The sequence below is a fragment of the Podarcis cretensis genome (assembly GCF_951804945.1).
Source record: "Podarcis cretensis genome assembly, chromosome: 7".
Lineage (NCBI taxonomy): Eukaryota > Metazoa > Chordata > Lepidosauria > Squamata > Lacertidae > Podarcis > Podarcis cretensis.
In genome coordinates, this window is record NC_137176.1 from 30,279,498 (window position 1) to 30,305,968 (window position 26,471).

Sequence of the window (26,471 nt, forward strand, 5' to 3'; positions counted from 1 at the left end):
TGAGGGATCCAGAATTGGATCTCCTTAGAAGCTCCCTTCACCCCCTCCCTTCACCCCCTCCACATTGCTTCCTTAACGTGAATCACCCCACAAAGCTTGCAGGGGGTGCTAAACTGTGCCACAGGTCCAACTGAAAACTCCTTTGCAGGCTGCTTTTAAGGGAAGGAAGAGACAATGGACACTATATAATGACAGCAGATAACTCCCCTGAGATTGCCCATTGTTTACATAGCCTTAGGAAGAGAGGGAAAAGGTCTCCAGCATCCTCTTAGGAAAAGGGAAATGTCCTCCCATGCTTTGGTACCAGACACCCTTAAGATCACTATGAATTAGTTTTCCCCACTGCTAATGCATTGGAGGTGTTTCTTTCCCATAGTCCTGCAGTGACAGAGGATTCTGCCACCCAAACGAATTTTCCAAAATGGGTTCCCCTAGCTCAATAAATGTTTGACATAAACATTTTACAGAACATATGCTGAATGTCTTTCCTCTCCTCTCGTCTACCTAGCCACTCATCCCTCCACAACTAGTGTGGTAGAGCCACATTCTTCTTCTCTAGCACTTGGGAGCAATGAATGAGAGCTTGGGTTGTACATTTGTTCCCATTAAAATTGTTGTGTGGAATATGGTTGCCTGAGTTGTATGGGTACCTGATGGATGTTGTTCTCTGCTGATAACAGCATACAAAATTTACAATATGTGCTGTTGTAATATGCGCTGTTTCAGGAGAGATGTTTTTATTTTATTTTAAGTGACTGCATAACATATCTTTAAAGTGATCAAGAGGCTGGTGCAGAATATTTTTCTTATAGTCAAAACATTTTAACAATCTATTCCCAGTTCGAATAATTAGTGCAATTTACCCTCTCCCTGATTTTGTTTGGGAGCACTTTGTTTATAGTTTGCGTCTCAGTAGAGATCATTAACAGCCTAACTCTGCCCTTGACAAACTCTTTATTCATTTGCTTCAGATCAGATGTTTTCTTTTCACTACTGAGTGAAAATACATGAAATAGAGGTAGTCAACCTGGTGCCCTCCTGATGTTATTGGTCTACAAGTCTACAATTATCTCTGACCATTGACAATGCTGACTGAGGCTGATGGGTGCTGGAGCCCAGCAACACCTGGAAGGTGTCACACTGGCTGCCCCATGGAGGTATGTTCATGTACTGTTGCCTTCAAACTAGATCATTATGCATCTTGACTAATAGAGAGCATCTTCATGACCCTCTCAATGTAAGATATTCCTGTTTCAAGTTCCAGGTTACACTGTAGAGAACAATACTTCTCTGTCCCTGTACTTCTAGTGCAATCTGAGATCTTTTTGCACCAACCATGGCTTAATCTAACTGAGTCTGCAGGATACTTCTTCTCAGCATGTAGTTCAATTTTAAACCTCTTATTACTTACCAGGATTTATCTTCCCATCACCTTATTGGTGGCACTTCTACTCACTTTTAAAACTAGACAGAATTCCAACCCTCATTGTCAAGTGAAATTTCATTTTCGGAGCCCAACTCGTATCTCAGCATATCTCTGTAAAAGGTAAAAAAATAAATAAATCTATGTATCAAATCTTTGGCAGTGGCATATTTCCATGATATGCCTGTGTATAGGTAGCTGCAATGAAAGCATTCCAGCTGGTACATAATATTGCACTGTAAAGGACACAGGTGAGATAACAGTAACTATACACAAACAGATTTGGATCTTTGACTATGTCACCCTTTTGCCAGTGGGAGTAGAATTTAGTATTGGGTTATGGGGTCACAGTGCTCAGAGTAGGAGACACCTAATCAATGTGCTGCAGCACTATTTTTCAACTTTTGACCCTCTGTTGAAAACAAAAGCCATTAATCAAGCACTGACTAATAGTCTTTAACATGCTATAGCAGCTGGCCATGTAAGAATTATTCCTGCCACACACTTAAGTGACTGCCTCTTTCCTCATTCCAGCTGTAGAACAGTGGTGCAGAACCTGTGGCTCTCCATATATTGCTATATAACTCTCATTATCCCTCCTGATGTTATTGGTCTACAACTCCTATTATTGACCATGCTGCAAGAGCTGATGGGAGCTGGAGTCCAACAAAACCTGGACATCCACAGGTTCCCCATCCCTGCTTGTGCTTTTTCCAGAGCCTGTCAAGACTTTAAGCTGCTGGAGTCATTTGAACTATTTGCTAGATGACCTGAGATACAGCAATAAGTCATTCAACCCAGGGAGAAAGACTTGGATTTTGTTCTGGCCTGGCTAATCTGCATGGGCATAGCCAGGGTTTATTGGGGGGGGGGCTTTATGTTATGGGGTGGAGAACTAAGTTATCTGCATTGCAATTGGTCAATTAGTTAAGTAATCTTATCTATTTACTTGATTTAGGGGAGCAGTTCCCCCTGCCACACCCTCTGGCTACGCCCCTGTGAATCTGCATAAGGTAAAGGTAAAGGTACCCCTGCCCGTACGGGCCAGTCTTGACAGACTCTGGGGTTGTGCGCCCATCTCACTCAAGAGGCCAGGGGCCAGCGCTGTCCAGAGACACTTCCGGGTCATGTGGCCAGCGTGACAAAGCTGCATCTGGCGAGCCAGAGCCGCACACGGAAACGCCGTTTACCTTCCCGCTGGTAAGCGGTCCCTATTTATCTATTTGCACCCGGAGGTGCTTTCGAACTGCTAGGTTGGCAGGCACTGGGACCGAGCAGCGGGAGCGCACCCCGCCGCAGGGATTTGAACCGCCGACCTTTCGATCGGCAAGTCCTAGGCGCTGAGGCTTTAACCCACAGCGCCATCTGCGTCCCTGTGAATCTGCATTAGCACCTGGCAAACCAACACACCCACATGCAAGCTTGTCAATTGCACTGTAAAAAAATGGGTCAAACTACTGGTCTCATCTGTGATATTACACAATGTTTATACACACACATTCACAATGCACATGGGCATGGCACACTACAAATGCCACCACCAGCCCTGTGCTATTGCAGATCACAAATCTGCACTAAGTGCAAAAATATATTAGCTAGATTTTTCTGTCCTCGCATCTCTAGCTTTGGCACTCAGGCAAGATAACATTCTGGGTAAGCCTGTAAAATTCTGTCGATAATGTCTATTTGCTTTGAAAATCAGTGAAAAGGTGTACTGAGAAGCAGTCTCATCATGATTTTGCACCTTTTATCCCATCTTAACTCACAGGCAAGCAAAAGTAAATATTGCTTAACGATTAATTTGCTTCAACTTGTGGAGATAGCCAGTAGCTAATAAGGTTGTTGTTTTTTTAAGTGCTAGACAAATTGATAGCACACATGTCTATCAACAGTCTATTTTGTAGGACAATAAAACCTTATCTATTAACTAAGGCCTTACTGGGCCTTTCATATGATGTAACAGTTTTTATTGTTCCTTAGATATGGCAAATATAAATGCTTATACTCTGATGGTCTTTAAAGCATTTTAATGGATTATCTTAATTATTTTAATAAAGAAATTAGGCTTTAACATATGGCACAATATTTTTTTTGTCTTAAACATAAACTAAGCAAAATAATATAAACAATAGTTCATTTTAAAGCAAAATTAGATATATCAGAAAAATAAAATAAAGTAAAATTAGCCGGAAAAATCTTGAAGAATTCCAACAATATTTAGAATCAGCAATGTTAAAGGTGTACACAACAAAACATACTCCAATCAATACAATGCTTTTTCACAAGGATGGGAAGAAACACAGGGCTCATCAAAACCAGAGTTACCATATTGGATGAAATAAGTTTAATACTGCAAACAACTTTGTTTGTCTGCTGGTGGCAAGGCTTGCCTATGTTCTTTTCTACTGATGTAGTCTACAAAATTAAATCAAACTGCAAAACTTATCTAACTTGTTTTAACCTCATATAACCCTCAGTTTATACATCCATTTTAAAAATAAAGCTGTATCCCACACCATACAATAACAGTATTCTAGCAAGTGCTATTCTAGCAGAATATTATTCCTAGTAAATATTTCCCAAACCTTGCAATAGTAGGCCTTGCCACTATCAACATATAAACATTTCCTTATACCCTGATCCTTACAATCAATCAATCAATCAATCAATCAATAAAATTCATTGGGGCTAGATTTGGGGATTGCAAGATGTGCTGTTTGACTATTGCCTCAATTTCCTTGAGTATTCAACACTTAACTATTGCAGCCCCACTTGTGCCTGCTACTTGGCAGCTTCCCCCAGCACAGCAGGAAGAACCCATGGGTTATATAAGACAATGTGAGTGGCATCAAGTACCACCTGTGTGGTAATTTCAGCAAGATTTCTCTATACTGTACTGTACTAAAAGTGAGTGGAAAGAGGACTTATCCCACAGTGAACTCTAATCAATGTTCCAACTTTTGTTCCCATAGAAGCTTAAGGCATCAAACATGTCCAAAATATGCTTCCATAAGAATTTTATAAATACTAAACACTGTGCTTTTAGTGGTCTTATAATTCATTAATATAGAATGTTCAAAACTCAACAGTTTTACGGGTCACACTGCCGTTGATCCCTGGATTAGCTAAAAAGGCCAAGTAGGCCCTACACAAGCAACCATGGAAGGGGGATATCTTCAAACTTTTCCCTTAGGCTACTTTCTGTTATTAGAGTTTTGTCATAGATGTCAACCTTCCCTTTTTTCCGGGAAATTCCCTTATTCCAGCACCATTTCCCGCTGCTTCCCACTGCTATCTGGGATTGTTAGATATCCCGTAGACTGTCCCCAGGACAGGTGAGGCCGCTGATCCCTTATTTTCAAATCTGAAAGTTGAAAGCTATGAGTTTTGGTCACATAAAAATCAAAGAGATGGAAGGGACCTCTTGAAGCTCCTTTGGGCCACATGTACTATGTTTATTAAAGATTGTTCTAAGTTGTTGGACGCAGCCATGGTAACTTTAGGAGGCATATAGAAATTATTTTAATCAATTTGCCATATCAGATATGATAAGCCGCATGGAGCCTTCATGATTACAGGCAGTGTAATCTGATAGCTGGATACTTGAGGACAAACAAGGCAGCATCCTTATTGCACAGATCGCATTTTCACAGCATCTGCCTGGCTGGTCAACCTTTGGGAGACGAAGTGCTGTGTTAAGAGGATCACAGTCTGCGAAATGGTTCGCTTCATGATGATGGATTCGAGAACCTGATTTGCTGATTGTGAGGAAGCAGGAGGAGATCCTGACAGTTACTAGAAGGGGGGGGAGGGGCAAGAAATGCACCATTAGCGTTAACGCAGCGCGCGAGACGACCGTCCGCCCCACGAGCTCTGACTGCCTGACGAGATTCGCGTCAGGGTAAATCAAACGGCAGGCAGGCGAAATGTTAAAACGGGAAACGGCGGCTGCTCCGAGCGGTGATGACAGGTAACACCGCGGCTTACAGATAACAGCGCCTGAAAGGAAACCTGAGACCGGTTGCGTCTCTGTCCCCCTCCGAAACCCCGCCCCCAACTGACTATATAACGAACAGCCCCGCCCGACTAACGTCAGTTCGCCCTCTTTCCCTCATTGGCTGGTACGCGTGCGTCCTACTCGCCTGGTTGGGGAGAGGAGGAGCCGTCTCTCTCTCGCGCGCGCTGTTTCGCTGAAGGTGGCGCTCGCGCGCGCGCGCACGTGTCCCGTCGGGCGGGGGAGGCTGGCTGGAGGTGGGGCCTCGTGCTCAAGCACGCGCCGAGTAGCCGTTGGTCGGCCGTCCGGCCTGTGAGGGGAGGGGGGGGAAGAGGCGGTTGCTGCCCGTTGGCGCCTCGCGCGGGTGCCTCCCCCTCTCGCGCTCCCCTCGCAGCTGAGGAGGCCATGAGAAGGCGGCTTCGGAAGGGGGCGGTGATGGCCGTTGCTGCTGCCGCCGCCGCCCGACAACTGCCTCCGTCTCCTTTCCTCCCGTCGGCCCCAAACCGCGGGGCTCTCCGCACCTGCCAGCCCTGAGGGAGGCCTCGGCGCGTGTCCCGCCGCTGGAGAGGCGGAGAGCGAGGGCCGCCGCCGCCGCTTCCTGGCTCGTCCCTCTGCCGTCCTCGATGTCTCCCCCGCCGCGGGGAGCCCACCCCATCCGCGCCCCTTCGGCCCGCAGCGTCCCCTCGGGAGCCCGGCCTCGCCTTCTCCGAGACTGGTGGCGGAGCCAGCCGCGACTCGCCGGGAGGCGGCCCAGCGACGACGGAGCCGGCCAGGCCGCCGCCTCCTCCACCAGCGCGGCGGGGATGAAGGCGGAGGCGGGGGACAGCAGCATGATCAACCTGTCGGTCCAGCAGGTGCTGAGTCTGTGGGCGCACGGCACCTCGCTCCGGCACCTCACCGGTAACGGCCGGGCGCAGGGCGGGCGGGGGAGGCGTCCGGAGGCTGGGGCGGGCGAGGTTTGAAAAGCGGCCTCTGTTCTGTGTCGGAGGGAGAGGAGACGTTCCAGGCACTCCCATCCCAGGTGTCGCCAGAGGCTGGGGGGGGGGAGCCGGGGGGGGGGGGACACACACACACACTCGAGCAGGGCAGAGAAAATAGTACCCGGGAACGTGTGGATGTAAAAGTGGCTTCTGGTTCAAAAGGGCAGGTGAAAACGTGCGTGGCATCATAAATGGAGAGTAAGGGATGGCATTAGGTTGGAGCTTAATACGCAGGCTGGAGGTCAGAGTAGCTGCAGTTTCTGACTTAGATCTATGAGGTGCTCCGATAACCCAAGGGACTTGACTGTGCACCTGTCTTCCTATGTTTCTTGCTGGGATGTCCCTGGGCCTTTTTGAAAAAATGCTGCTGTTCAGATCTGTGGCATCTGATCCGGGTATTTCCTGCAGGACCACGTACCAAACAGGTACAGGGCTTATGCTGTCTGATCAACTAAATGTTGCCTCAATTTAAAAACTTTTGGGGCACTTAAAATGTATTTCCTTTCTCCCCCCCCCCCATTAGTGAAGCAACAGACTTTGTAAAAATATACATTATTTTTAATACAAGCACTTAAACTCTAGCTGACAAGCATAGCTTTCGAAGATGTGTACACCCTGTTTTGTTACACAGCAAGTGAAAGCCTGTTTTAAGATTCCAGTGCATATATGTGTCATCAAAAATATTAATATATATTTCTTCACAACTATTGTTTAATTCATACTAAAATGTATGCTGATTTAATCATTAATTGCTTAATGTCAATTTGGTGACATTCCTCTTGCTATGCTTCTTCATCTAGAAAAGCTACATTTTTTGCTCCTATTTCATGCCCTCCAAGTACCCAGACTGCTAATGTGTTCAGTTAAAATTATGAAATTATAAGAGCATGAACATTTGCTCTTTATCTTGTAAAGAAACACTGCCATTTGCTCTTTATCTTGTAAAGAAACACTGCCAAGCAAGGCTTGGTAGTTGACTTTTCTGTTGACTCAGAAGTAAATCCTATTTTGTTAAATGGGACTGACTTCAAAAGAAGTGTTTCACAGTTGTAGGCTAAGAATTGCATTCACTGCTACACAAGCAGAACAAACTCTAACCTGCATGGTGGGGCTTCCTCTTCTGTCCTACAGCTCCCAGTGCACCCTCAAAATCTGTTCCAGATTTAAGGAGTGGGGAAAGCATAGGAGATTCTGTGTGAGCAGAAGTCAGCTTGTACAGAGTTGGCTATAATCCCAAAACTGTAAACCTAAGTGATTTTACCTAGTGTCTTTGCACTTTCATAGAGCAAACCATATAAACAATTTTCTCTTCTAAATTCTGCAGTGTAAAAGGCTATGTGGATGGCATGGTCGAAGGTGTACAGAATGGGAACCCTTTAGAGTTGTAGATTGATGGATGCAGTGCATAATTACATGAAATTCACTGCCATAAGATGTGTTGATGGCCACTGGCCAAAGGGATTAGGCAGATTTCTGGAGGACAGGTCCATCAACAATGAGCAATGATATTTAAATGTGGAACCTCAGGGTTCAGAGGCCGGATTCCTCCGACTGCCGCAAACAGTGAAGAAGAGCTTGTGGCCCTCATTCCCTCTTTGTAGGCTTTTTGAAAGCATATGATTGGGATGCTCACAGTAATGTGATTCATGGTCTTATCCAGCAGGGCTGTTCTTACATTCTCAGATTGAGCTCCCCATCTGTAATCATACCAGTCTTTCTGGTAGTGCAGTTAGGATGATTACTTATCTAATTTATGTGAAGCTCTTTGAGCACTTAGTAAAAGTGCTGTATAAGTTTTATGCATCTAGCTATTCAGCACTCCATCGGACACAGATATTTATTTGCCTGCATAATAAATCATATCTGAAGCATTTTTCTTAGTAAAAAGAAGATTCACTTATGGAAACTAGCAAACATAAGTATTGGATACCTGATTCTAGTACTGTTTCACAGAATATAGTGGCCCTGATCAAAAAACAATGGATTAGATGTGGTGTTCAGGTGAAAGTGTGTATACAACCAAAATGTGTCATTCTTTTTACTGGTACAGTACACTACTTACTACAACATCAGGCAGTGCATAGTCTTTGGAACTCCCTGTTCATTTATATTAGGCATTTCCCTATTGTTTTTGGTGCCTGCTGAAAACTTTTTGCTTCAGCAAACCTACCCAAACATGTAATTTTATTGTGTATATTATTTTAAAATTACTGGTTTGATTAATATTTTTAAACATATGTTAACTTTTTTTTTTGCCTTTATCATTTTTTAATGAAGGATTTGGGTTTTTTTCTTTAAACTACTTAGACGTCTTCTATCTAGGAAGCAATGTATACACACTTTGTTAAATAAAATAACATTATATTGTCTGTTCATAAATGGTACACAACATACTTACTTCAATTTTAATTTATTTTGATGAATTGTCCTGTTTTCCTACCTTGGCACACAAACTGAGCTTTCCACTACAGTTCTAATATCTATTTTGTGTGGCTATAGCCAATTTAGATTCTATTAGCATATATATGAACTTCACATGTTCTTTGCCCTAGTACATACTTGCATCCTGACTCTCATTTTCCATTCCATTTGATATGTGGATGCTAGTTCACAAAATCTTATGTTATAAATTTTTTTTAGCTTTAAGATGCCAAAAGGCTCTTTGTTGCTGTCAACATGCAAATACTCTATTAGAAATTGTCTTCTATTTTCTTGCCCAATCAACTAGTCTGGACATATGAAGACTGGCAGTGCATGCTGCAGCCACAGCAGCCTGCAACATGGTCAGGATTATAAAGGATTCAGTGGGTGCCATTTAATTTCTAAATTAAATCTCATGATTCACCATTACTTACTTATTGCATTTGTATCCCAGCATTTTTCTCAAGAAGTTCAAGGTGGTGTACATGATTCTCCTCTTCATCATTTAATTCCCCCAACAACCCTATGGGGTAGGTTAGCTGAGAGGCAGTGACTGGCCCAAGGTCACCCAGTGAGTTTCATGGCTGATTGCATATTTGAATCCTGATCTCACCAGCCCTAGTCCAAAACTCTGACCATTATACCACACTGGGTCTCGGGACCTGAGGATTTCAGCTTCTATGGCTCCAGCTCACAAAGGTGAACACTTGTTAACAGTTTTGATATACAGTACTTCTAGCTAACCCTCCATGGTTCTCTCTTGGAAATAACTGCAAATTTTTAGTGCTAGTTTACATTTTATCTGTTAGTTAATTGTATCCTAAACAACTAAAAGAGGGGGGTGGGGAACCAAATTTTCGGAAAGTTTCCCTGCCTGATTGCCAAGGAAGCATTCAGCAAATATGTTGTTTTTGTTTGGTGTATTTTACATTATTTATTTTTTAAGGTTCTTTGAATGAAGAGATATGAGGGATATATTTAGACTACTTTTAAATAAACCAGACATAGTATAAACTATTATTATTATTATTTGTAAACCACCCTTCATCTACAGACCTCAGGGCAGTTCATAATGGAATAGAAATTGATCCATGCAGTATAATATAATACTTAAATTTGAGAGCTATCTGTGTGATCTGAAGTAAGTTTTGTTAAAGCAGCCTTTGGCTAACTTAAGTCTCTGTGTGATGCAATACATAGTTTTATGAATTGTTTCCTTTGGTGAAATATTTCTGCCTTTTATACAGCTAATTCTGTCTCCTTTCGAGAGCACGCACTGCTTCAGAATCAGTTCTCCCTCAATTAACTAGTTTCTGCTTTCATGGTTTCACAACTTTGACACTTTTTCTCAGTGCTAGTTGCATTTAACACTAAAGGACAAAATCTATTTTTATCCAGCATGTGTACAATATGTCCTAGAAAGATAAATTTGGTTATTTAGGACATTCAGTGATAAAAACTATTGTTGGAATTTCCTCACAATTTCAAGTTGGTCTGAATAGCTGCTATGTAGCATTCATTCATTCTTCAGGGTTTAAATATTGTTTCCACTTTGATAACAATTGGAAGCAATGTATTCGTAACTTAAATATTCTTGGCAACATCAGGAAAAAAGCCCTTAGTTTGGCAACTTGCTACTTTTAGAGATGCTGACATGTTTAAAGGTGAACGACCTGTAAAATTTCAGAAGGGATTAGTATTTACTTATTGCTCCCTCTAAGGTAGTTTTGGCTAGCTGTCAGAAATTGTTTATAACATAGATTAAAAAATTGGAGCGTTTAATATTTGCTCAAAATAGTTTGTTAATAGGGGGACCTTAAGTGTGCAGAGAAATGGGCAGTGGACAGCATTATAGAAAGTAGAATAAAGTTATTAAATAAGTATTCTGTCTGCATGCTTTTGTATCTCTTTATAATTCCTCAAAATATGCAAGGATTTTTTTCTCTTTGATTTAATCATTTTTTTCTCAAACGTTAACCCGCTCTTTGATTGCTTTCTTCCAGAAATGTGGTACTGGGTTTTCCTCTGGGCTCTCTTCTCCTCTCTCTTTGTCCACGGTGCTGCAGGAGTTTTAATGTTTGTGATGCTGCAGAGGCATAGACAAGGGAGAGTAATCTCTATCATTGCAGTCAGCATTGGATTTCTGGGTTCTGTAACTGGAGCTATGATAACCAGTAAGTCTTAAAATGTTCAAATACTTCTTTTTGAAGATTATTTTTTAGCTATTGTAGTAAATGATTTTTGGTTCATTACACTGGAGTTCTGTGAGGCTTACAGCTGTTGGGGTTGTTCAGTGGCTGAGGGAAGGGCCATATAAAACTGGCAGCCATGATTTTTCATATGTCTCAGCTTTAGGAGGAAGAGAAGCAGGGTGCTACCACAGAGCCAGCCTCCCAGTAGTAGTGTCACTTCTTCTCCTTCCCAGGGTGGGGCAGGGTGATATTCTAAAACAAGCTCTTTAAATCTGCAGCACTTAACTCCTCTGTCAGATGTTGTTTGGAGCTTGTTAACAGATAGCTGTGGAAACTTAAGTCCGGGTTAGCACATAATGCTAATCTGTGGTTTATGAAATTGTGATTTATTTAAATCATGTTTTGTTTGATTCTTTGAACCCTGAACTTAGGAGGTTAACTATAGTTTGTTAATTGCCAACTAATTTCTGTTCTAAGGCATGGCTTAAGTTCCCTTACAATCTTTTGTTTGTCTTAACTATGGCTTGGTGTTACCTAAATCCTTCTCAACCTATGATTTGATTGGCCACCCAGCTCAGACTCCCATTAAGTTACAAAAGGCTTGAGACAAGAGCCTCTGGAAAACAACAAAGCTTTCACAAATCAAATCATGGTTTGTTTGGTCATCTGCAGATCAATTTTTTTTGTTTTTTTAAAATAATTTTTATTATGGTTATCTGCAGATCAATTTGTTGTTGGCTCCTGGTTTGTTAAACAAACCATGGTCTAACATTATGTCAGTGCTTAATGTTTGACAGAATTAAAGATCTAAAATTTCCAGAAATGCTGAAACCTTGATAAAAAGGCATACATTTGAAAGGGGGGGGGAATGTTGGAGAAAATTGGAATATATTATCAAACAAAGTTAATTTACTTTTTAAACAATATAAAATGCATCATTTTAAACTTAGTTACTGTTGTAAAACTTGGCGTATTTATGGCAGTTGCAGAGCATGTTTACGTTTACCGGACTTTACTCCCTGGTAAGCAAAAAATGGGGACGCGGGTGGCGCTGTGGGTAAAACCTCAGTGCCTAGGACTTGCCGATCGTATGGTCGGTGGTTCGAATCCCCGCGGCGGGGTGAGCTCCCGTCTTTCGGTCCCAGCTCCTGCCCACCTAGCAGTTCGAAAGCACCCCTAAGTGCAAATAGATAAATAGGTACCGCTTTATAGTGGGAAGGTAAATGGCGTTCCGTGTGCTGCGCTGGTGCTGGCTGCGCTGGTGCTGGCCACGTGACCCGGAAGTGTCTCCGGACAGCGCTGACCCCCGGCCTCTTAAGTGAGATGGGCGCACAACCCTAGAGTCAGACACGACTGGCCCGTACGGGCAGGGGTACCTTTACCTTTACCTTTAAGCACACAAAGAATTAGACTAGAAAGTATAAAGGCATTCCATTTTTACAAATAAAACATAAAATTTACCCAATATTAGAGCTGCACCTTATACTAAGCAAATATATAATAGTGTGGTTTTTTCCCCTGTTTGGGAAGGGTGTAGGGAGTTGAAAACAGAAACACTGTTTGGTTTGCTAAAACAATTGTGTGTCATTTGGACAGAAACTTCCATTTAGTCTCAATATTAAAGGATAGCAGCATATTTAAATACAAAGCGTAACTTTATACAACACTGAAAATACTGAGCCCTAGGTGCAGAAACACATCTTGGATTTGAATGTGGTATATGACTACAGTATACACAAATTAGCATTCTTTAATGCCTTGCATAAAAATTTTCATGCATGTGTTGAGTGAAAAACACCCTTGTCATTTCACTTACTATAAAATTAAAATATATTCTGTAGTTTTCCCCTCTGGTGTTGCCCCACCAAATGTTATTCTTCCTTTTTGCCCCTTCAAACCCAAAGTGTCATCTGGAAGAAAAAACAGGAGAAAAAAATATAATTTCCTGCCCCCCCCCCAATGGCATTCCCATCTCTAGTTAGAATAAATTTTGAGGAGGATGTGATCAACGGCTACTAACCATGATGGCTGTGTTTTACCTCCACTGCAAGGGGATTAATGTCTGTTTCTGGTGGTTCAGGGTATATATAAATTTATTCAGGTAGGTAGCCGTGTTGGTCTGACACAGTCAAAATAATAAAAAAATTGTCCAGTAGCACCTTAGAGACCAACTAAGTTTGTTCTGGGTATAAGTTTTCGTGTGCATGCATCCGAAGAAGTGTGCATGCACACGAAAACTTATACCCAGAGCAAACTTAGTTGGTTTCTAAGGTGCTACTGGACATTTTTTAAATAAACTTATTGATACTGCACCCTCAATGTTCATTGTAGAAGTGGGTTCTCTCTTAGGAAAGTTCAGGGAGAAGAACAAAGTCCAACACATTATTGACTTAACTTAAAGCTTCACAGTGTGTCAGCCTTGCAAATACTAGCATTTGGATAGGACATGTAAACTACTGGTTTATTTGATTATTATTTATCTGTGACATTTATATAGCCCCCTGGTCAGGCTTACAACAAAATATTGGACACAATCTAGCTAAAGATAAGCACTTTCAAGACCCATTAATTTGAATGTGAGAGTTAAACATACTTATCTCCCATTCAGTTCAATGGGACTTACAAGTCCTTAATATTAGCGGGATCAGGCCAAATGCAATTAAAAAGTAACATTTGAAAATTTTTGTCCTAAAATGTCTTAAAATAAAAACCTTTTACTATTTTTTTGTGGTAACTTCATATTTCTCCCCTTCCTTGTGATTCTCTAGGTGCAGCAGTAGCTGGAATTTTCAGAGTTGCTGGAAAAAGCATGGCTCCTTTACAAGCACTGGTGTTTGGAATTGGCCAGACTGTACTGACACTAATTATATCCTTCTCGAGAATTCTTGCTACACTTTGAAACTTCTGTGAAAACTTGGTTTCTAAAATGAAATGGTCTGCAGTGAAGCTTCCCAGAAGTTGTTCCAGTAGCTGCTGGATTTGAATTGCAAGGAGAAATATTTGGTATGTAGACTTCAAACCTAGAGGTTCCGCCCTTTTAGAAAGGAGTTCCCTCTAGAGTCCAAAAATGACACACTACTGCACTGCACCTAATGTGCCTCTGTCACAGGCAAGGTGTGATCAATTTAGGAGAAGCTGCAAGATAAAGCACCTTGTGAAGCTGCTAATCGGGCAAATGGTGATGTGATCATTGTTCGTAACAGTATTGGGGGAAATACACGGGCATTTCTGAAGAATGGATCATAAATGTGCCAAATGCAAAGTTGATTTGTTTTTGTTTTTAAAAAAATATTGATAGTGTGACCATTTAAATGTGTAGTATTTGAGTGCAGCAAACATAGTTCAAAAAAATTTCAGGTATACCAACAAGGCACTTGTTTATTATTGTAATAACTAACTCCATCCCAATGCAGAAATTTATCAAGCCTGTGGAGAAGAAAGCTGCTTGAGTATTGAATTTATTAGCATTGCCGGGATTTAGTGACTGAAACAACAGTCTGGTAAGGACATGAATGTGATTGATCCAGTATAGGAGCTCCTTATGAAAGGATTTAATTAGGATATGTCACATTCACTAAAAGCAGCCTTTCAGTAACATTATGTTATGCTTTTGCTATTTTATCAAGTTATGGTATGTCCCAAATTCATGGTTACGGATTGGAACAAAGGCTGTATGGGTCAGATGTCTAAAAAAGGTTACAAAAGGAATCCTACATTATTCCGAAAATATATTTGCTTTGACCTTGATTGTTGAAACATTCAGTAACGCTATTTTAAGACCAGGAAGAGCCACAAGTCTTGAAAAGTATGTGTTTACAGTATGGTCTAATCTAAAGTAAGTCAAAGATAGATGGGGAAATAAAAATGCAGTTTTTCTATGTGATTATGCCAGGATTCTGAACAAATGTTTATTCTAGTAGATTATCAGTATCCAAAGGGAGAGAATTAAAAATCTTCCTATTTCCCAACCTTGAGATAATTTGGGGATGATTATATGTGACTTTCATATGCTTAGCTTCCAGTAGACCTGTTCTGTGTGTGTTGTTTTAGCAAGAGCAGCAGCGGTGGTGTGACTGTAATGTCTTTACTGTAACATGTTATAAAGTGAATAGAGAGAAACTACAAGGCACTACCTAAATGTAAGTATTGGGAAGGAGTGAATTAATTGTATCTTTGGGCTGATTCACACACTGTCCTTTCAGTGAGTATGCACATGTAATCAGCATGCACAAACATGCCTGTATTAGGAGCTGAAAGAAGGGAGCAGGCTCCCTACTTCTGGAAACCAGTGCGGGTGGTAGTGGCTGGAGAACCCAATTCTGCATTTACCAGAAATTGCTAGATGTTGTCGCTGCTCAACCACTGCACCTTTTTCAACAGCACCTCGGTCACTCTGCTGCTGGTGCTCTTCTCTAAGTAGAGTGGCAGTAGCCAAGAATTCCTTTGCTGTGAACTTGGGAAAAACAAGGCATATGCAGTAAGAGAGGACGACTTTAGCTGACATTGCCTTTTCTACTACTTTTGGCTGCTCTAATACAGGTGGTAGTAGGGCTTGATTCTATGTATTCCTTCACTCAGAGTGCAATGTGTGAATTAGCCCTTAGTTTTCTGTTCAAAATAGGCAGTCTGTACATGTCTCTACCTTCCTTCTGGGTGTATGACCACAGGTTGTCATGACAGCAGAAGTTAATGCCTACAGAAATCATAACCGCAGCAATAACACTTTGACAGCACAGTGCTTTGTTCCACAACCTTTCTAAATATTGTGGCAAAATCACAATTTGTAGTTGTATATACTAATAAATTATCACTAGAGGCTATTTTGCCTACTTTGGTCTAGAGATAACACTTAAGACATTCATTATTATTATGTCTTCATTCTTATAGTTGTAGTGATAGGCTGCTATCCTACAAGGACCTATGTATAACTGGAGCTTCTTCACAGTTGTGTTATTGCAGACTTTTGTTTGCCATACCGAAAGATGGAAGCTTTGTGCTCACCCAAGACTCTAAATCAAAGTCATAGGGGAAAGGAAATAGCATTAATACTAGGAGGTATTTTAAGAAACATTGATATATTTTGTTCTTTGTTTCAGGTAATTTAATTTAAATGCCAAGGCACATTCTAAACCTACACTAGTATAAAATGCTATTTTAATTTATAGTGCCTTGAGTATATGTTAGAAGGGATTTTCTAGTCCATTGTCAACTTACTCCTGTTTTGTCTCTGCCATTAGCTTGCATTTGATGATAGCTTGTGGTAGTGGTGTTAAAATGAATAATAGGAAAAAAAACTTGGAGAAATCACTAGTGCTACCTGCCCCAGTTCAAGTCAATGCAGAAAAGTTTTTGTTTTTTAATTATAATTTTTATTGACTTAAATATTAAGCACTGTATCTTCAAGCCTTTGGAGTTATAAAACTCCATATTGGTTTCATATTTTATTGAGCATCAGAACATGCTGTATGTGATACTGTTGTGAATGTTGTATGTGAAGTTGTCTGATGTCTAGTGTTATGTGTAGTGGTGTAATGAAGCTGCAAAGCAAACACTTCTCAGGCCCCAGTACTGAAGTAGTTATGAAGACTATATATGTAAATTTCTAAGTCAATTGACTTTAGGGCTATATGAAGAAATGTATTTCTGTACTGGAGGCTCCTATGCTTCCTATGTTGTTTGTGGTTGCCTCATTCTGACAAAACTTACACTTTTCATGAGAAACAAATCCCATCAGTATTAAGGTTAGGTTAGGAATAACTTAAAGGCTAGATATGCACTTTGTTAAATATTGCAACACGTTCATTGGGCAGCAACAATACAGCAGGTTCTGAGTGGCCATCTAGAAAAGGGTCTGCCCAGAACCGCTTTGTAACAGGAAGCAATCTTGGATCATGACTCGTTGAACTCAGCTAATGAGTTGTGTTTTACGGTAGATCAATGTATAAAATGACTCTTTTTCTATCAAAAATGGTAAATAAAATCTTCTCTTTCAGTCTCTGTTTGGTAATGAATACTAAAAGGATGTGCTTTAGCCAAGGATAAGTATGGCACTATGCCTTTGAATAGAATACATAACATTTGTATTTTGAAGCGATTGCAGAGTTAGTTGTTTATTGCATTTTAAAACCAATTTATATTTTAAAAAAACAATGAAATAACAAATGAAAGTTTCTGATAGCAATATTCTGTATTCAGTTTTGAAAGTAATGTGTAAGGAGTAATGTTACTAGGGCCATTTTTTCATATGCTAAAAAGGGTGGGTTTCTTCTTTCATGCAAGTTTAGAGTGGTGTGCTTTACTTAAGGGTGAAATGCCCTTTGTATGAATAGAATTAAAATAATACCTTCAGCTGCTACAGGAAATGAAGGAAATCTACACCAATATTCAAAAATTTATCTGAGGAAGTGATTGAACATTCTACTTAGAAGCATTCTAAAAAGAATCCAGTGTAAAGCTTATGCAATACCAGTATTTTACCATGAACTGAATTACTGTTTGAGAGCAGTTGAAAATTTCGTTGTTGTTTTTTTAATTCCAGATAATCTGCAGGTTTTTTTATTTTTAAGGCAGCTTAAGTTTCATGAGCTGATCTCTTAACATATTTAGCAATGACATTTTAGAAAACTTTTCATTATTCAAAACCACAGGTAACATTATGTTGGCTTAATTTATGAACATATGGACCAAAGAGGTGGTTAAGTATTCATTGTATTTATCTGTAATATAGCATTTTAAATATATTTTTCTTGATTAAATCTGAGGAAAGCAGTAGTGTTTCCTCTTCAGTTTTGCACTTTGCTATATTTTGTTTCAGTATGATAAACTTATTTTTACTTGAAGCTTGCATATTTTTGTTGTATTGTAGTATAACCAAGCAATCAGCTCTCGGTATAATTAAACGGATTTTTAAAATTAGTTATGTTTGAAGTTTATTATCCATTTGCATGGATAAGTCAATTTTCTTAAGCCTCCCCCCAAAAAAAATACGTTTAAGCCTAATATTTTAAGGCATTGTTTTTAAGCATTTTATCCAAATTCTTGCATAATTGCACACAATGGGTTACATCCAGACTTAGTCATGCTTAGAGTAGACACATTGATTTCAACCCTATAGCAAATAAGAGAAATATGGATCCAGATCCAACAAGCACATACAACTTCTTCTCAAAAATATGATGCTACTTCAGGCCTCATGTTTACTGCTACTGTGGGTAGTTCAGAGATTTTGAAGCCTCAATGCTATATGGTTCTTTCCTTATGAGCTTGACTAGATTGCAGCCTTAAAACTGCATGTTCTGTACTTGTGCTCCCGATCAAACATGAGATACAAACTGGTTCTGAAAAAAATGCTTCGTAGAACTCCAGGTTTTCCAAACTAGCACTCAGTTGTGACTGAAGGTGCAGAGACAATGAATAGGGGCCACAATATTGGAAAAAATGGCTTTTTGTATGGCTCCTGAGGCAAGTGCATTCCTCTTCCATTCAGATTAATGAAGGTGAACAAGTGAAGAGGTAACAAGCAAAAAATATGTGAAATAGTTAATTTTCTGTCTACTACAAAAGCTGGAGATATAAGAATGTGGGGCAAGTTGGAGAAAGCTCCCAACATATAACAAACTGCAGGTTTTCTTCCTTATTCTATGCAAATCAGATTGGTACATTTACTTCAAAGATTTGTGAGAGAAAAGTGTCCGGACACATTTGAGAAACAACCACATAGGTTTGATGAACACAGTTTAAAGTTAAAACTTATTTTAAGTTAATATAAAATTATTGAAGTTTGAAATGGGGACATTACCTGTCTGAGGCCAACTCTTTTATTTTGAGTTTTTGCTAAGATGTTTCTAAAGTGATCATTGGCAATGCTGAAGGCATTCTGGATCATATGTCTGGCAATTGCTACTAAATGTTTTCATATACGGCTTTCTTCTGTAGTTTGTGCCCTTTCGTTTACAAGAGCATGAATCTGCCACTTTGCTCCATGATGCTTATGAACAATTCCCTCAGACCCTTAAATTTGCCTAATAGGGGGAGAAGTCCTTGTCTTGGAGAGAAAGGAATGAAAACATTGTAGCTTTCTCTGAGAGGTTCTAAATGATCCCAGAAATTGTTGGTCAGGTGCATCATAGACACCTGTTCAATTCCATATGGCACTGAAAATTATAGCCTAATCATATAGCCTCTGCACATGAAATGACATTCTGGTTATAAGCTGCTTTAAAATCCTCCCTGCTCTGTATGTGATTGCTCAACACAATGATCAAGTGATTTTCCCCCCCACACACACACACACAACTGGAATAAATGTTTGCAGTGTGAGGAGAAAATACCATTCTGTGCATTATAAGCTGCTGAGTTAGTGATTCAGTCATGGAGGAAAAATGTTTGTTCATATAAAATTTCTGTATTTCTCTTCATCTGAAAATCACAGGGCAGTTTACAATTTAAAAACACAAAAAGTATTGTAACAAACAAAAACAGTAACCCCACTCCCCCAAAGTTTTAAAGGCCATAGATTGTTTAGTTAGCCAAAGGCCTGGGAGAAGAGGAATGTTTTTGCTTGGCGCCTAAAGATATGTAACAAAGGTACCAGGTGAGCCAGGCGTCGGCAAATTTATTTAGCCGCAGGCCAGTCCACTGTCCCTCAGACCTTGTGGCAGGCCAGAGAAGCGGCATGGGGGGGAGCTGGAAAAAGAGGCGAGGGGGGCAAGTAGTCCTCCTCCCCAGCCACTGCGCTTAACTTCCCAGACCCGTGATCTGAGCACCCCAGGCCCTTTCCCCCTCTCCCAGGAAGGGGAAGCAGGAGCCCTTCCCCGGCGCTTTGGCCTTGATGACTCTCGCCGGGCGCTGCCTCTGACAGCAGGCTGTGCTCAGGTCCACTGGGAGCTGGCCCTCCAGTCCAGGACGCCCAGCTGCCCTCCAGTTTCACCTCTTCACTGCACCCCCAGCCCGTCCCGCAGGGCTGGAGCTCACCGGGTGGTGCGCTTGTAGTGTGGTGGCGGCTCCTCGCGTTCTTTCCCCAGAGCTCCCACAGGCAGGGTGGTGGCCATAGCCTGGTAGCCCTCGGCGGGCCACAGGGCAAGTCCATAGCTGTTGTGGGGGGGGGGGGAATGTGCAGGGGAAAATGGTGGTGCATAAAAAAATGAACAGAATCCCCACGGCCCACGCTGATCCACAGACCGTCTGTAGGCCAGCTCCTGAAGGCAATTGGGCCGGATCCAGCCTGTGGACCTTAGTTTGCAAACCCCTGAGGTAAGCCTCCCAGGGAACAGCATTCCACAAGTGGGGAGCCACTGCAGAAAAGGCCCATTTTTGAATTGCTACCCTCTAGACCTCTCATGAATGAGGCACACAAGGAAGGGCCTTGGATGATAATCGCAGGGTTGGGGTTGGTTCATAAGAGGAGAGGTGATCCTTGAGATATTGTGGTCCTGAGCTTTATAGGTCAAAACCAGCACTTTGAATTGGGCTAGGAAACTAATTGGCAGCCAGTGTAGTTGGGCCAGGATTGGCGGTATATGCTCAAATCATGTTGCCATAGTGAGCAACCTGGCTGCTGAATACTGCACCAGCTGATGTTTCCAAACCATCATTAGAGGCAGTCCCAAGTGTAACACATGGCAGTAATCTAACCTAGAAGTTACCAGAGCATTGAGGATAGTAGTTAGGCTATCCCTGTCCATATAAGGGCATGGCTGGACCACCTGCCGTAGCTGATGGAAAGTACTCTGATCAAAGCTGGTTTTGGGGGAAATGTATCAAAGCACAGCATTGCTTAATCAGCTACAGGATAGATAAGGATTGTGGGCAATGTGGCTTCAAAAACTAGCAGTAGGAGCACACTTGATGCAGAATAAACAGTAATGTGTGTGCACAGCCTTAGTCTTTATTTAACTGACACCTTGCACTAGCAAGTTGACAAATGAACAATATGTAAGTTTGGGGAAGGCAAATATGTTGCACATACAGCTGTTTTATATCCCTGCATCACTTCTGTGTAGAAATGGCATTGGAAGTGTGTGTGTTTTATTTGCTACATGTACATGCCAAAAGATACTTAAGCCTTGGTCACTTATGCTGAACACATTTTGATATAAGGAAGTGATATTTCTTTAAGACATTGTTCTGTCAAGTAAGCATCAGTCCGTTAGCTGTATATATGGAGAGCCTCAAGGAAACGTGGAAATTCCTATTTGTCATTTACAATTTGTTTGCAGCATGTGGCCCAACTAAAGAGGCTGCTTCTAATCTGCTTTACCTGTTTCTCCCCCCCCCCCCCCCGGGCAAAAAATGAGCGCACAAAAAACAGAGTGTGACTTCTGGGGTAACGGTTAAAATAATAATCTAGGAATAGTGAAATGAATGAGGATGTTTCCCTTTCTTCTGCTCCAACTGGAAAAACATACATGAATGAAACTTCATTTGCATTTGTAAAACACAGATAAAATAGTGTGGGTCTGATCCAATGGAAGGAGCTGTTTCCTTCATTGAAATGAATGGGTGTGCTGGTGTGTACTGAAGTGCATGCAGTATGTGGCTTTCATGCTTGTTTGCCCAGGTGAGAATTGTGGAGTCAGACCAAAAGGTAAGAACTCTTGAAATGGGAAGGACCATTTTTAAATTATAAGTTCATATTCTGTAGAATATTATATTGTACAAAGGTAATGTTTTCATTATCCTTTTAAGATATATACTGCCTAATGTGTTGTCGTATATTGCATGTTTTATATAATAGTTTAGCTCTAAAGAAAAAGGGATAAAACGTTTTTGTGTATAATATGTTGTAAATGTATATTTTTTTATAAAAGCAGCTTTTTAAATTTCTCAGTCTGTACAAACTACCATGTAAATAATTTACTGTAAATAACTTCTTGAACAATAAATGTTTTCCATTGAAATGTTTCCTTTTTTTACTTTGAAGGAACTGCTTTGGTATTTTCCATTATGATAGGCAGGATTCACCCAAGGAGACCCATCAGCAGAAGCCCTGTGCAAGGACTTCGCTTGCACTATGGAACACCCCCCCCCCCAAGCTCACTCCCTGAAATTGATTGGGGGGGTGGAGAACCCACCCCACCCCCAAGCAATATGCACACCATACATTTAAATCAACCCCCCAGAAGAATCTGGGAATGGTAATTTACCCCTTCTAGTGGTATAGTTCCTATCACCCGTAACAAACTAGTTCCCAGGATTTGGAAGTGTGTAATTTAAATGCATAGTGTGCCAGGTGACCTAAAGCTGCTTTTCTTGAAAAATCTTATAGTATTACACGTTAAATTCTTTTAACTTCATTTAAACACAGTTCTAATAATTGGTGCTCAAGGGGAGTTCATATTACACCTTAATAATCTATGCAATGAATAATAAAAATAGCCAAGGACAATTCACATACAAAAGAACAAAAGGATGTGTCATCTTCCCAAAAAGTCTTTGCCTGCTACCTAAACGTTTCCAGCAAGGGCCTCAGCTCTGAGGGAAATGTTCCATAAAGCAGGTACCATGACACAAAATCTCAACCCATGTCTTGGCCAGTCCATTATTTGATTGTTAGCTGATCTAGGACCATTATCGCAGTGGGGAGAGGTATTCTTGGAGATACTGGCTCTTTCTTTCCATGCAGAGTTCATTCAATATATCACATGGTTCCAAAAAAATTGTACAGACCAAATTCCCAGTTTTACATCGACTTCTGGAACAAAATGGCCATTTGTGAGTGGCACTGATTTGATAGTGGTTCAAAATAGGGAAAAAACAAGAAGATGGAGCAGATTTGTTCTCTATTCAGAAGGCAAGATTAAAAGTAAAGGGTGGAAATAGCATAGAAGCAGATTGTGATTAAATTTTGGGATAAAGGCCCACTGTCAAGCAGTTCTTCCTGTTCAGAATACAGTGGTACCTCTGGTTACAAACTTAATTTGTTCCGGAGGTCCGTTCTTAAGCTGAAACCATTCTTATCCTGAGGTGCGCTTTCACTAATGGGGGCTCCCGCTGCACGCCCGCCTCTGCCGCTCCATTTCCATTCGCATCCTGGGGCAAAGTTCACAACAAGGAGCAGCTACGTCCGGGTTAGCGGAGTTCGTAACCAGAAGTGTTCGTAACCAGAGGTACCACTGTAGTCTATGGTGGGAGGTAGGGACCCTCCTTCAATGAAAGCACATAAACAGAGGCTGGACAGCCAATTTGGCAGGTAGGGATCCTTTTCCAGTAGCATAAGTAGTGGTTACTGGAATTATATGGGACGCAGGTGGCGCTGTGGGTTAAAGCCTCAGCGCCTAGGACTTGCCGATCGAAAGGTCGGCAGTTCGAATCCCTGCGGCGGGGTGCGCTCCCGCTGCTCGGTCCCAGCGCCTGCCAACCTAGCAGTTCAAAAGCACCTCCGGGTGCAAGTAGATAAATAGGGACCGCTTACCAGCGGGAAGGTAAACGGCGTTTCCGTGTGCGGCTCTGGCTCGCCAGAGCAGCGATGTCACGCTGGCCACGTGACCCGGAAGTGTCTCCGGACAGCGCTGGCCCCTGGCCTCTTAAGTGAGATGGGCGCACAACCCCAGAGTCTGTCAAGACTGGCCCGTACGGGCAGGGGTACCTTTACCTTTACCTTTACTGGAATTATGTGGAAGAGTCTACATTTGAGTAGAGCATCAGTGTAGATGACAAACTGATTTGACTATTAAGATGTTTTACACAAAGGTACATAACATGCCTGGTGGGCAATTTGAATAATAAAAATGATGAGGACCTGTTAGCTTCAACTGATCAGTTTAACTAAGCATTTTGCTCTGTAGGGTAGGAGATCTGTCACTAGGTGGTGCACTTTGCCTCTTCATTTTCATCAAATGCATGGCACTGAACTTTCTATTCATCTCATAGCTTATTTGAATAGTTTGCATGTTATGTAGTGACAGTGCTCCTACAGGATTCGGTCACAATGTGATTCATCTCTTTCAACAAGTTTTGTGTCTTCATCAGAAGAGCCCTACTAGATTTTACCTCTCTTGCCAGAGTCAGTATGCCTCTGAATACCAGCTGCTGCAAATCGCAAGTAGGGAAAGTGCTGCTGTGTTCAGGTTCTGCTTTCTGGCTTCCCATAGGTACCTGGCTGGCTACCATGAAAACAGGATGCTGGATTAAAGGAACCACTGGCCTGATCCAGCTCTTGGCAGCCTCCGTCTGTCTCAACAGGCAATGGGGTGCACCTCTAAGGATGAAGCCGAACCGCTGCATTACCAGCACTGTAGTGACTTTGGGACACAAGCCTGGGCAGTGTGCATGGTCTGCCCAGATGACAAGACCCCCCTCTCACCCCTCGGCCTAGCTGATGTAGTCCAGAGGAAAGCAGAGCAATATATCTGGCACCAGCTTAGCTGCAAGAGTTGCTGGATGGAGTCGTACAAGGCGCCATCAAGCTGTCTTAAGCACTTCACTCCAGATTTGTGTAGGGTTTACTCCTTAGCCTTTTCTTCTCCCGAAGATGTCCCTCAAGGCAGTGGAGGTTTAGGATCAGAGTTTACCTTCTAGATGGACTACCTTCCCAGGTTGAAGAGCCCCACCTGCCCCTCACTTCCCTCTACAGCAGCTTTCTTGACGAGACCAGCTTTCTTGGACCCTATTGGGTTCGTCCGCTCAATCTTCCAGAGCCTGTGTTCACATGCAGAGAAAGTGCCTAACTCACTGAGGGTTTGAGACACATTGGCTACCCTCACCTGATTTAGCTGGCCAGTCAAAGCTGCTCCTGGGGTGTGGCCACTGTCTCAGCTCCTTGGAGCCACAAGTGTGAATGGAATTCTAGGCTAGATGGGTCTTTGACCTGATAGTTGGAAGGGACCAAGTCCAACCCCATCCAATGCAGGAATCTTTTGCCCAGTGTGGGCCTTGAACCCACAACCCTGAGATTGCGTCTCATGCTGTACCAACTGAGCTATATGTTCTTATTCTCCACACCTAGGATAACTCTCTTGTTTCTTTACGTGTTTTCTTATTAAACCCTACCTGCTCAAAATACCTCAAGGGCTTTGCAGTTTACATCCCACTGTTTTAGTCTATAAACAGGTTCTTAACAGATATTAAAATGGAATAAGCCCAGAGGAGTCATTGAAACAGATGGAACACCCACCCTTATCAGCTGCTTCCTTTTTCACCCAAAAGACTGTGTAAAAGTGACTAATAAGTTCCATTAGTAATGAACCAATAGAAATCTTTAACAGCCTGTGAAAAACCTGTAAGTGTCCTGGTCTGACCAGCATGGACCTCCACAGGTATAGCACCACTAGAGGGGGTCCTCTTCCTCAGAGCCATTGACCTCTCAGCCAGCAGAAGCCCTCCAAGCAGTTCTTGATGATGCTGGACAGGACTAGTGTGGTGCCCTCTAGATGTTGGTCTCCAGCTGTCATCAACCCCAGCAAGCCTGGCCAGATCTTAATGAGGTTCCAGTAAGACATGTAATTGCATGTAATTGTATTTCCTGACCCTGAGGAAATTTTGCACCCAGGGCAACTGCCCAGAGTACCGGCACCTTCTTTTCTTAAAGAAACAAAGCACTGCTTATCGCCATATCTCACTTTATCATATCTAACTGGGTGGTTATATATACCAGTAGCAAACTCTTAATTCCTCTTAGTGCAAAAACTGATGCAGCCCACGCAGCACCACCTACATGCTAGATGAGAGGCATCTGCTGGCTTGGAGAAACCTCCAGGTTTGCTGAAGAACAAAAATGGGGGGGGGTACTAAGCAGAGGGACCCCCCAGAGAACTGAGCATGCTCACTGGATGCAGGATGCTGTCTTTGGAGGAATGAGGAATGGAAAATGGTGAGGAGGAACGGAATAGAGTATTCAGAACAGAAGTGCTCCACACAACATCTTTCTGTTGCTGCTCCCACTCACATTTCTTCTCAGATGGTTTTAAAAAGAATTATTTGGAAGTTTGACCTATTTCCTTACGACTCTGATAAAAACATGCACTTGCAGAAGTCCTGCTCCTAACTTTTTGGACAGAATGACCTGTAGAATCCGTTCAGTAAACATCATTAAAGTTTCCTGTGGAAACTTCCAAGGGAAGCGCAGGGCGATCTGGCAAGGTCTTGCTGCTGTCAAGTAACAAAAAGAACAGGGCTGATTCTTCCTATCAATTTCAGAACAACATTTGCTGGTAGTTGGAAAATGCAAGATCTAGATGTACTTTCTTGATCATTTCTCTGAATGAGGCTTTGCGGCACACTTCCGAACATCAGTCGGATATTAATGTAGTGGTTTTTTAAATAATGATGATAAGAAAGACAATGAGATTCACAGAACATTCTGTATTCAAACAGGTAGCTATTGCCCAAGCCTTGTTCTGTGAGGCTTGATGTTACAACTCATGCCCAGTTAAGCGAGTTCATTTCCACTGAAAACCAATTTGATGCCATTGGAAACTAGTGTGCTTCCTTCACACTGTTACGTTGTTGTTTTTTGGTGTGGG

The 26,471-nt window shown here is 41.8% G+C and overlaps 1 protein-coding gene and 1 long non-coding RNA gene across 5 annotated transcripts in view; one reads left to right on the plus strand and one right to left on the minus strand.

Annotated features, from left to right (window-relative positions):
- Positions 1 to 4,863: 4,863 nt before the first annotated feature.
- On the minus strand, positions 4,864 to 5,711 carry LOC307220946. Its single transcript, XR_013841186.1, has 2 exons — positions 5,566 to 5,711; positions 4,864 to 5,218 (listed from the first exon to the last, which is right to left on the minus strand). It is a non-coding gene; the product is annotated as an uncharacterized lncRNA (long non-coding RNA).
- The window catches only part of TMEM170B (transmembrane protein 170B), a 93,723-nt gene continuing 72,844 nt past the window's right edge, over positions 5,593 to 26,471 (plus strand). For 3 of the 4 annotated variants that reach the window (XR_013841153.1, XR_013841154.1, XR_013841155.1), the window contains exons 1-3: positions 5,593 to 6,317; positions 10,822 to 10,992; positions 13,779 to 14,013. Coding sequence is in view for 1 of the 4 variants with exons in the window: in XM_079985117.1 (XP_079841243.1) it covers positions 6,041 to 6,317; positions 10,822 to 10,992; positions 13,779 to 13,909 (579 nt within the window). In the remaining 3 variants the exon portion in view is untranslated. Of the gene's footprint in view, positions 6,318 to 10,821; positions 10,993 to 13,778; positions 21,291 to 26,471 lie in introns of those variants that run through there. The other variant, XM_079985117.1, reaches the window with a different exon arrangement.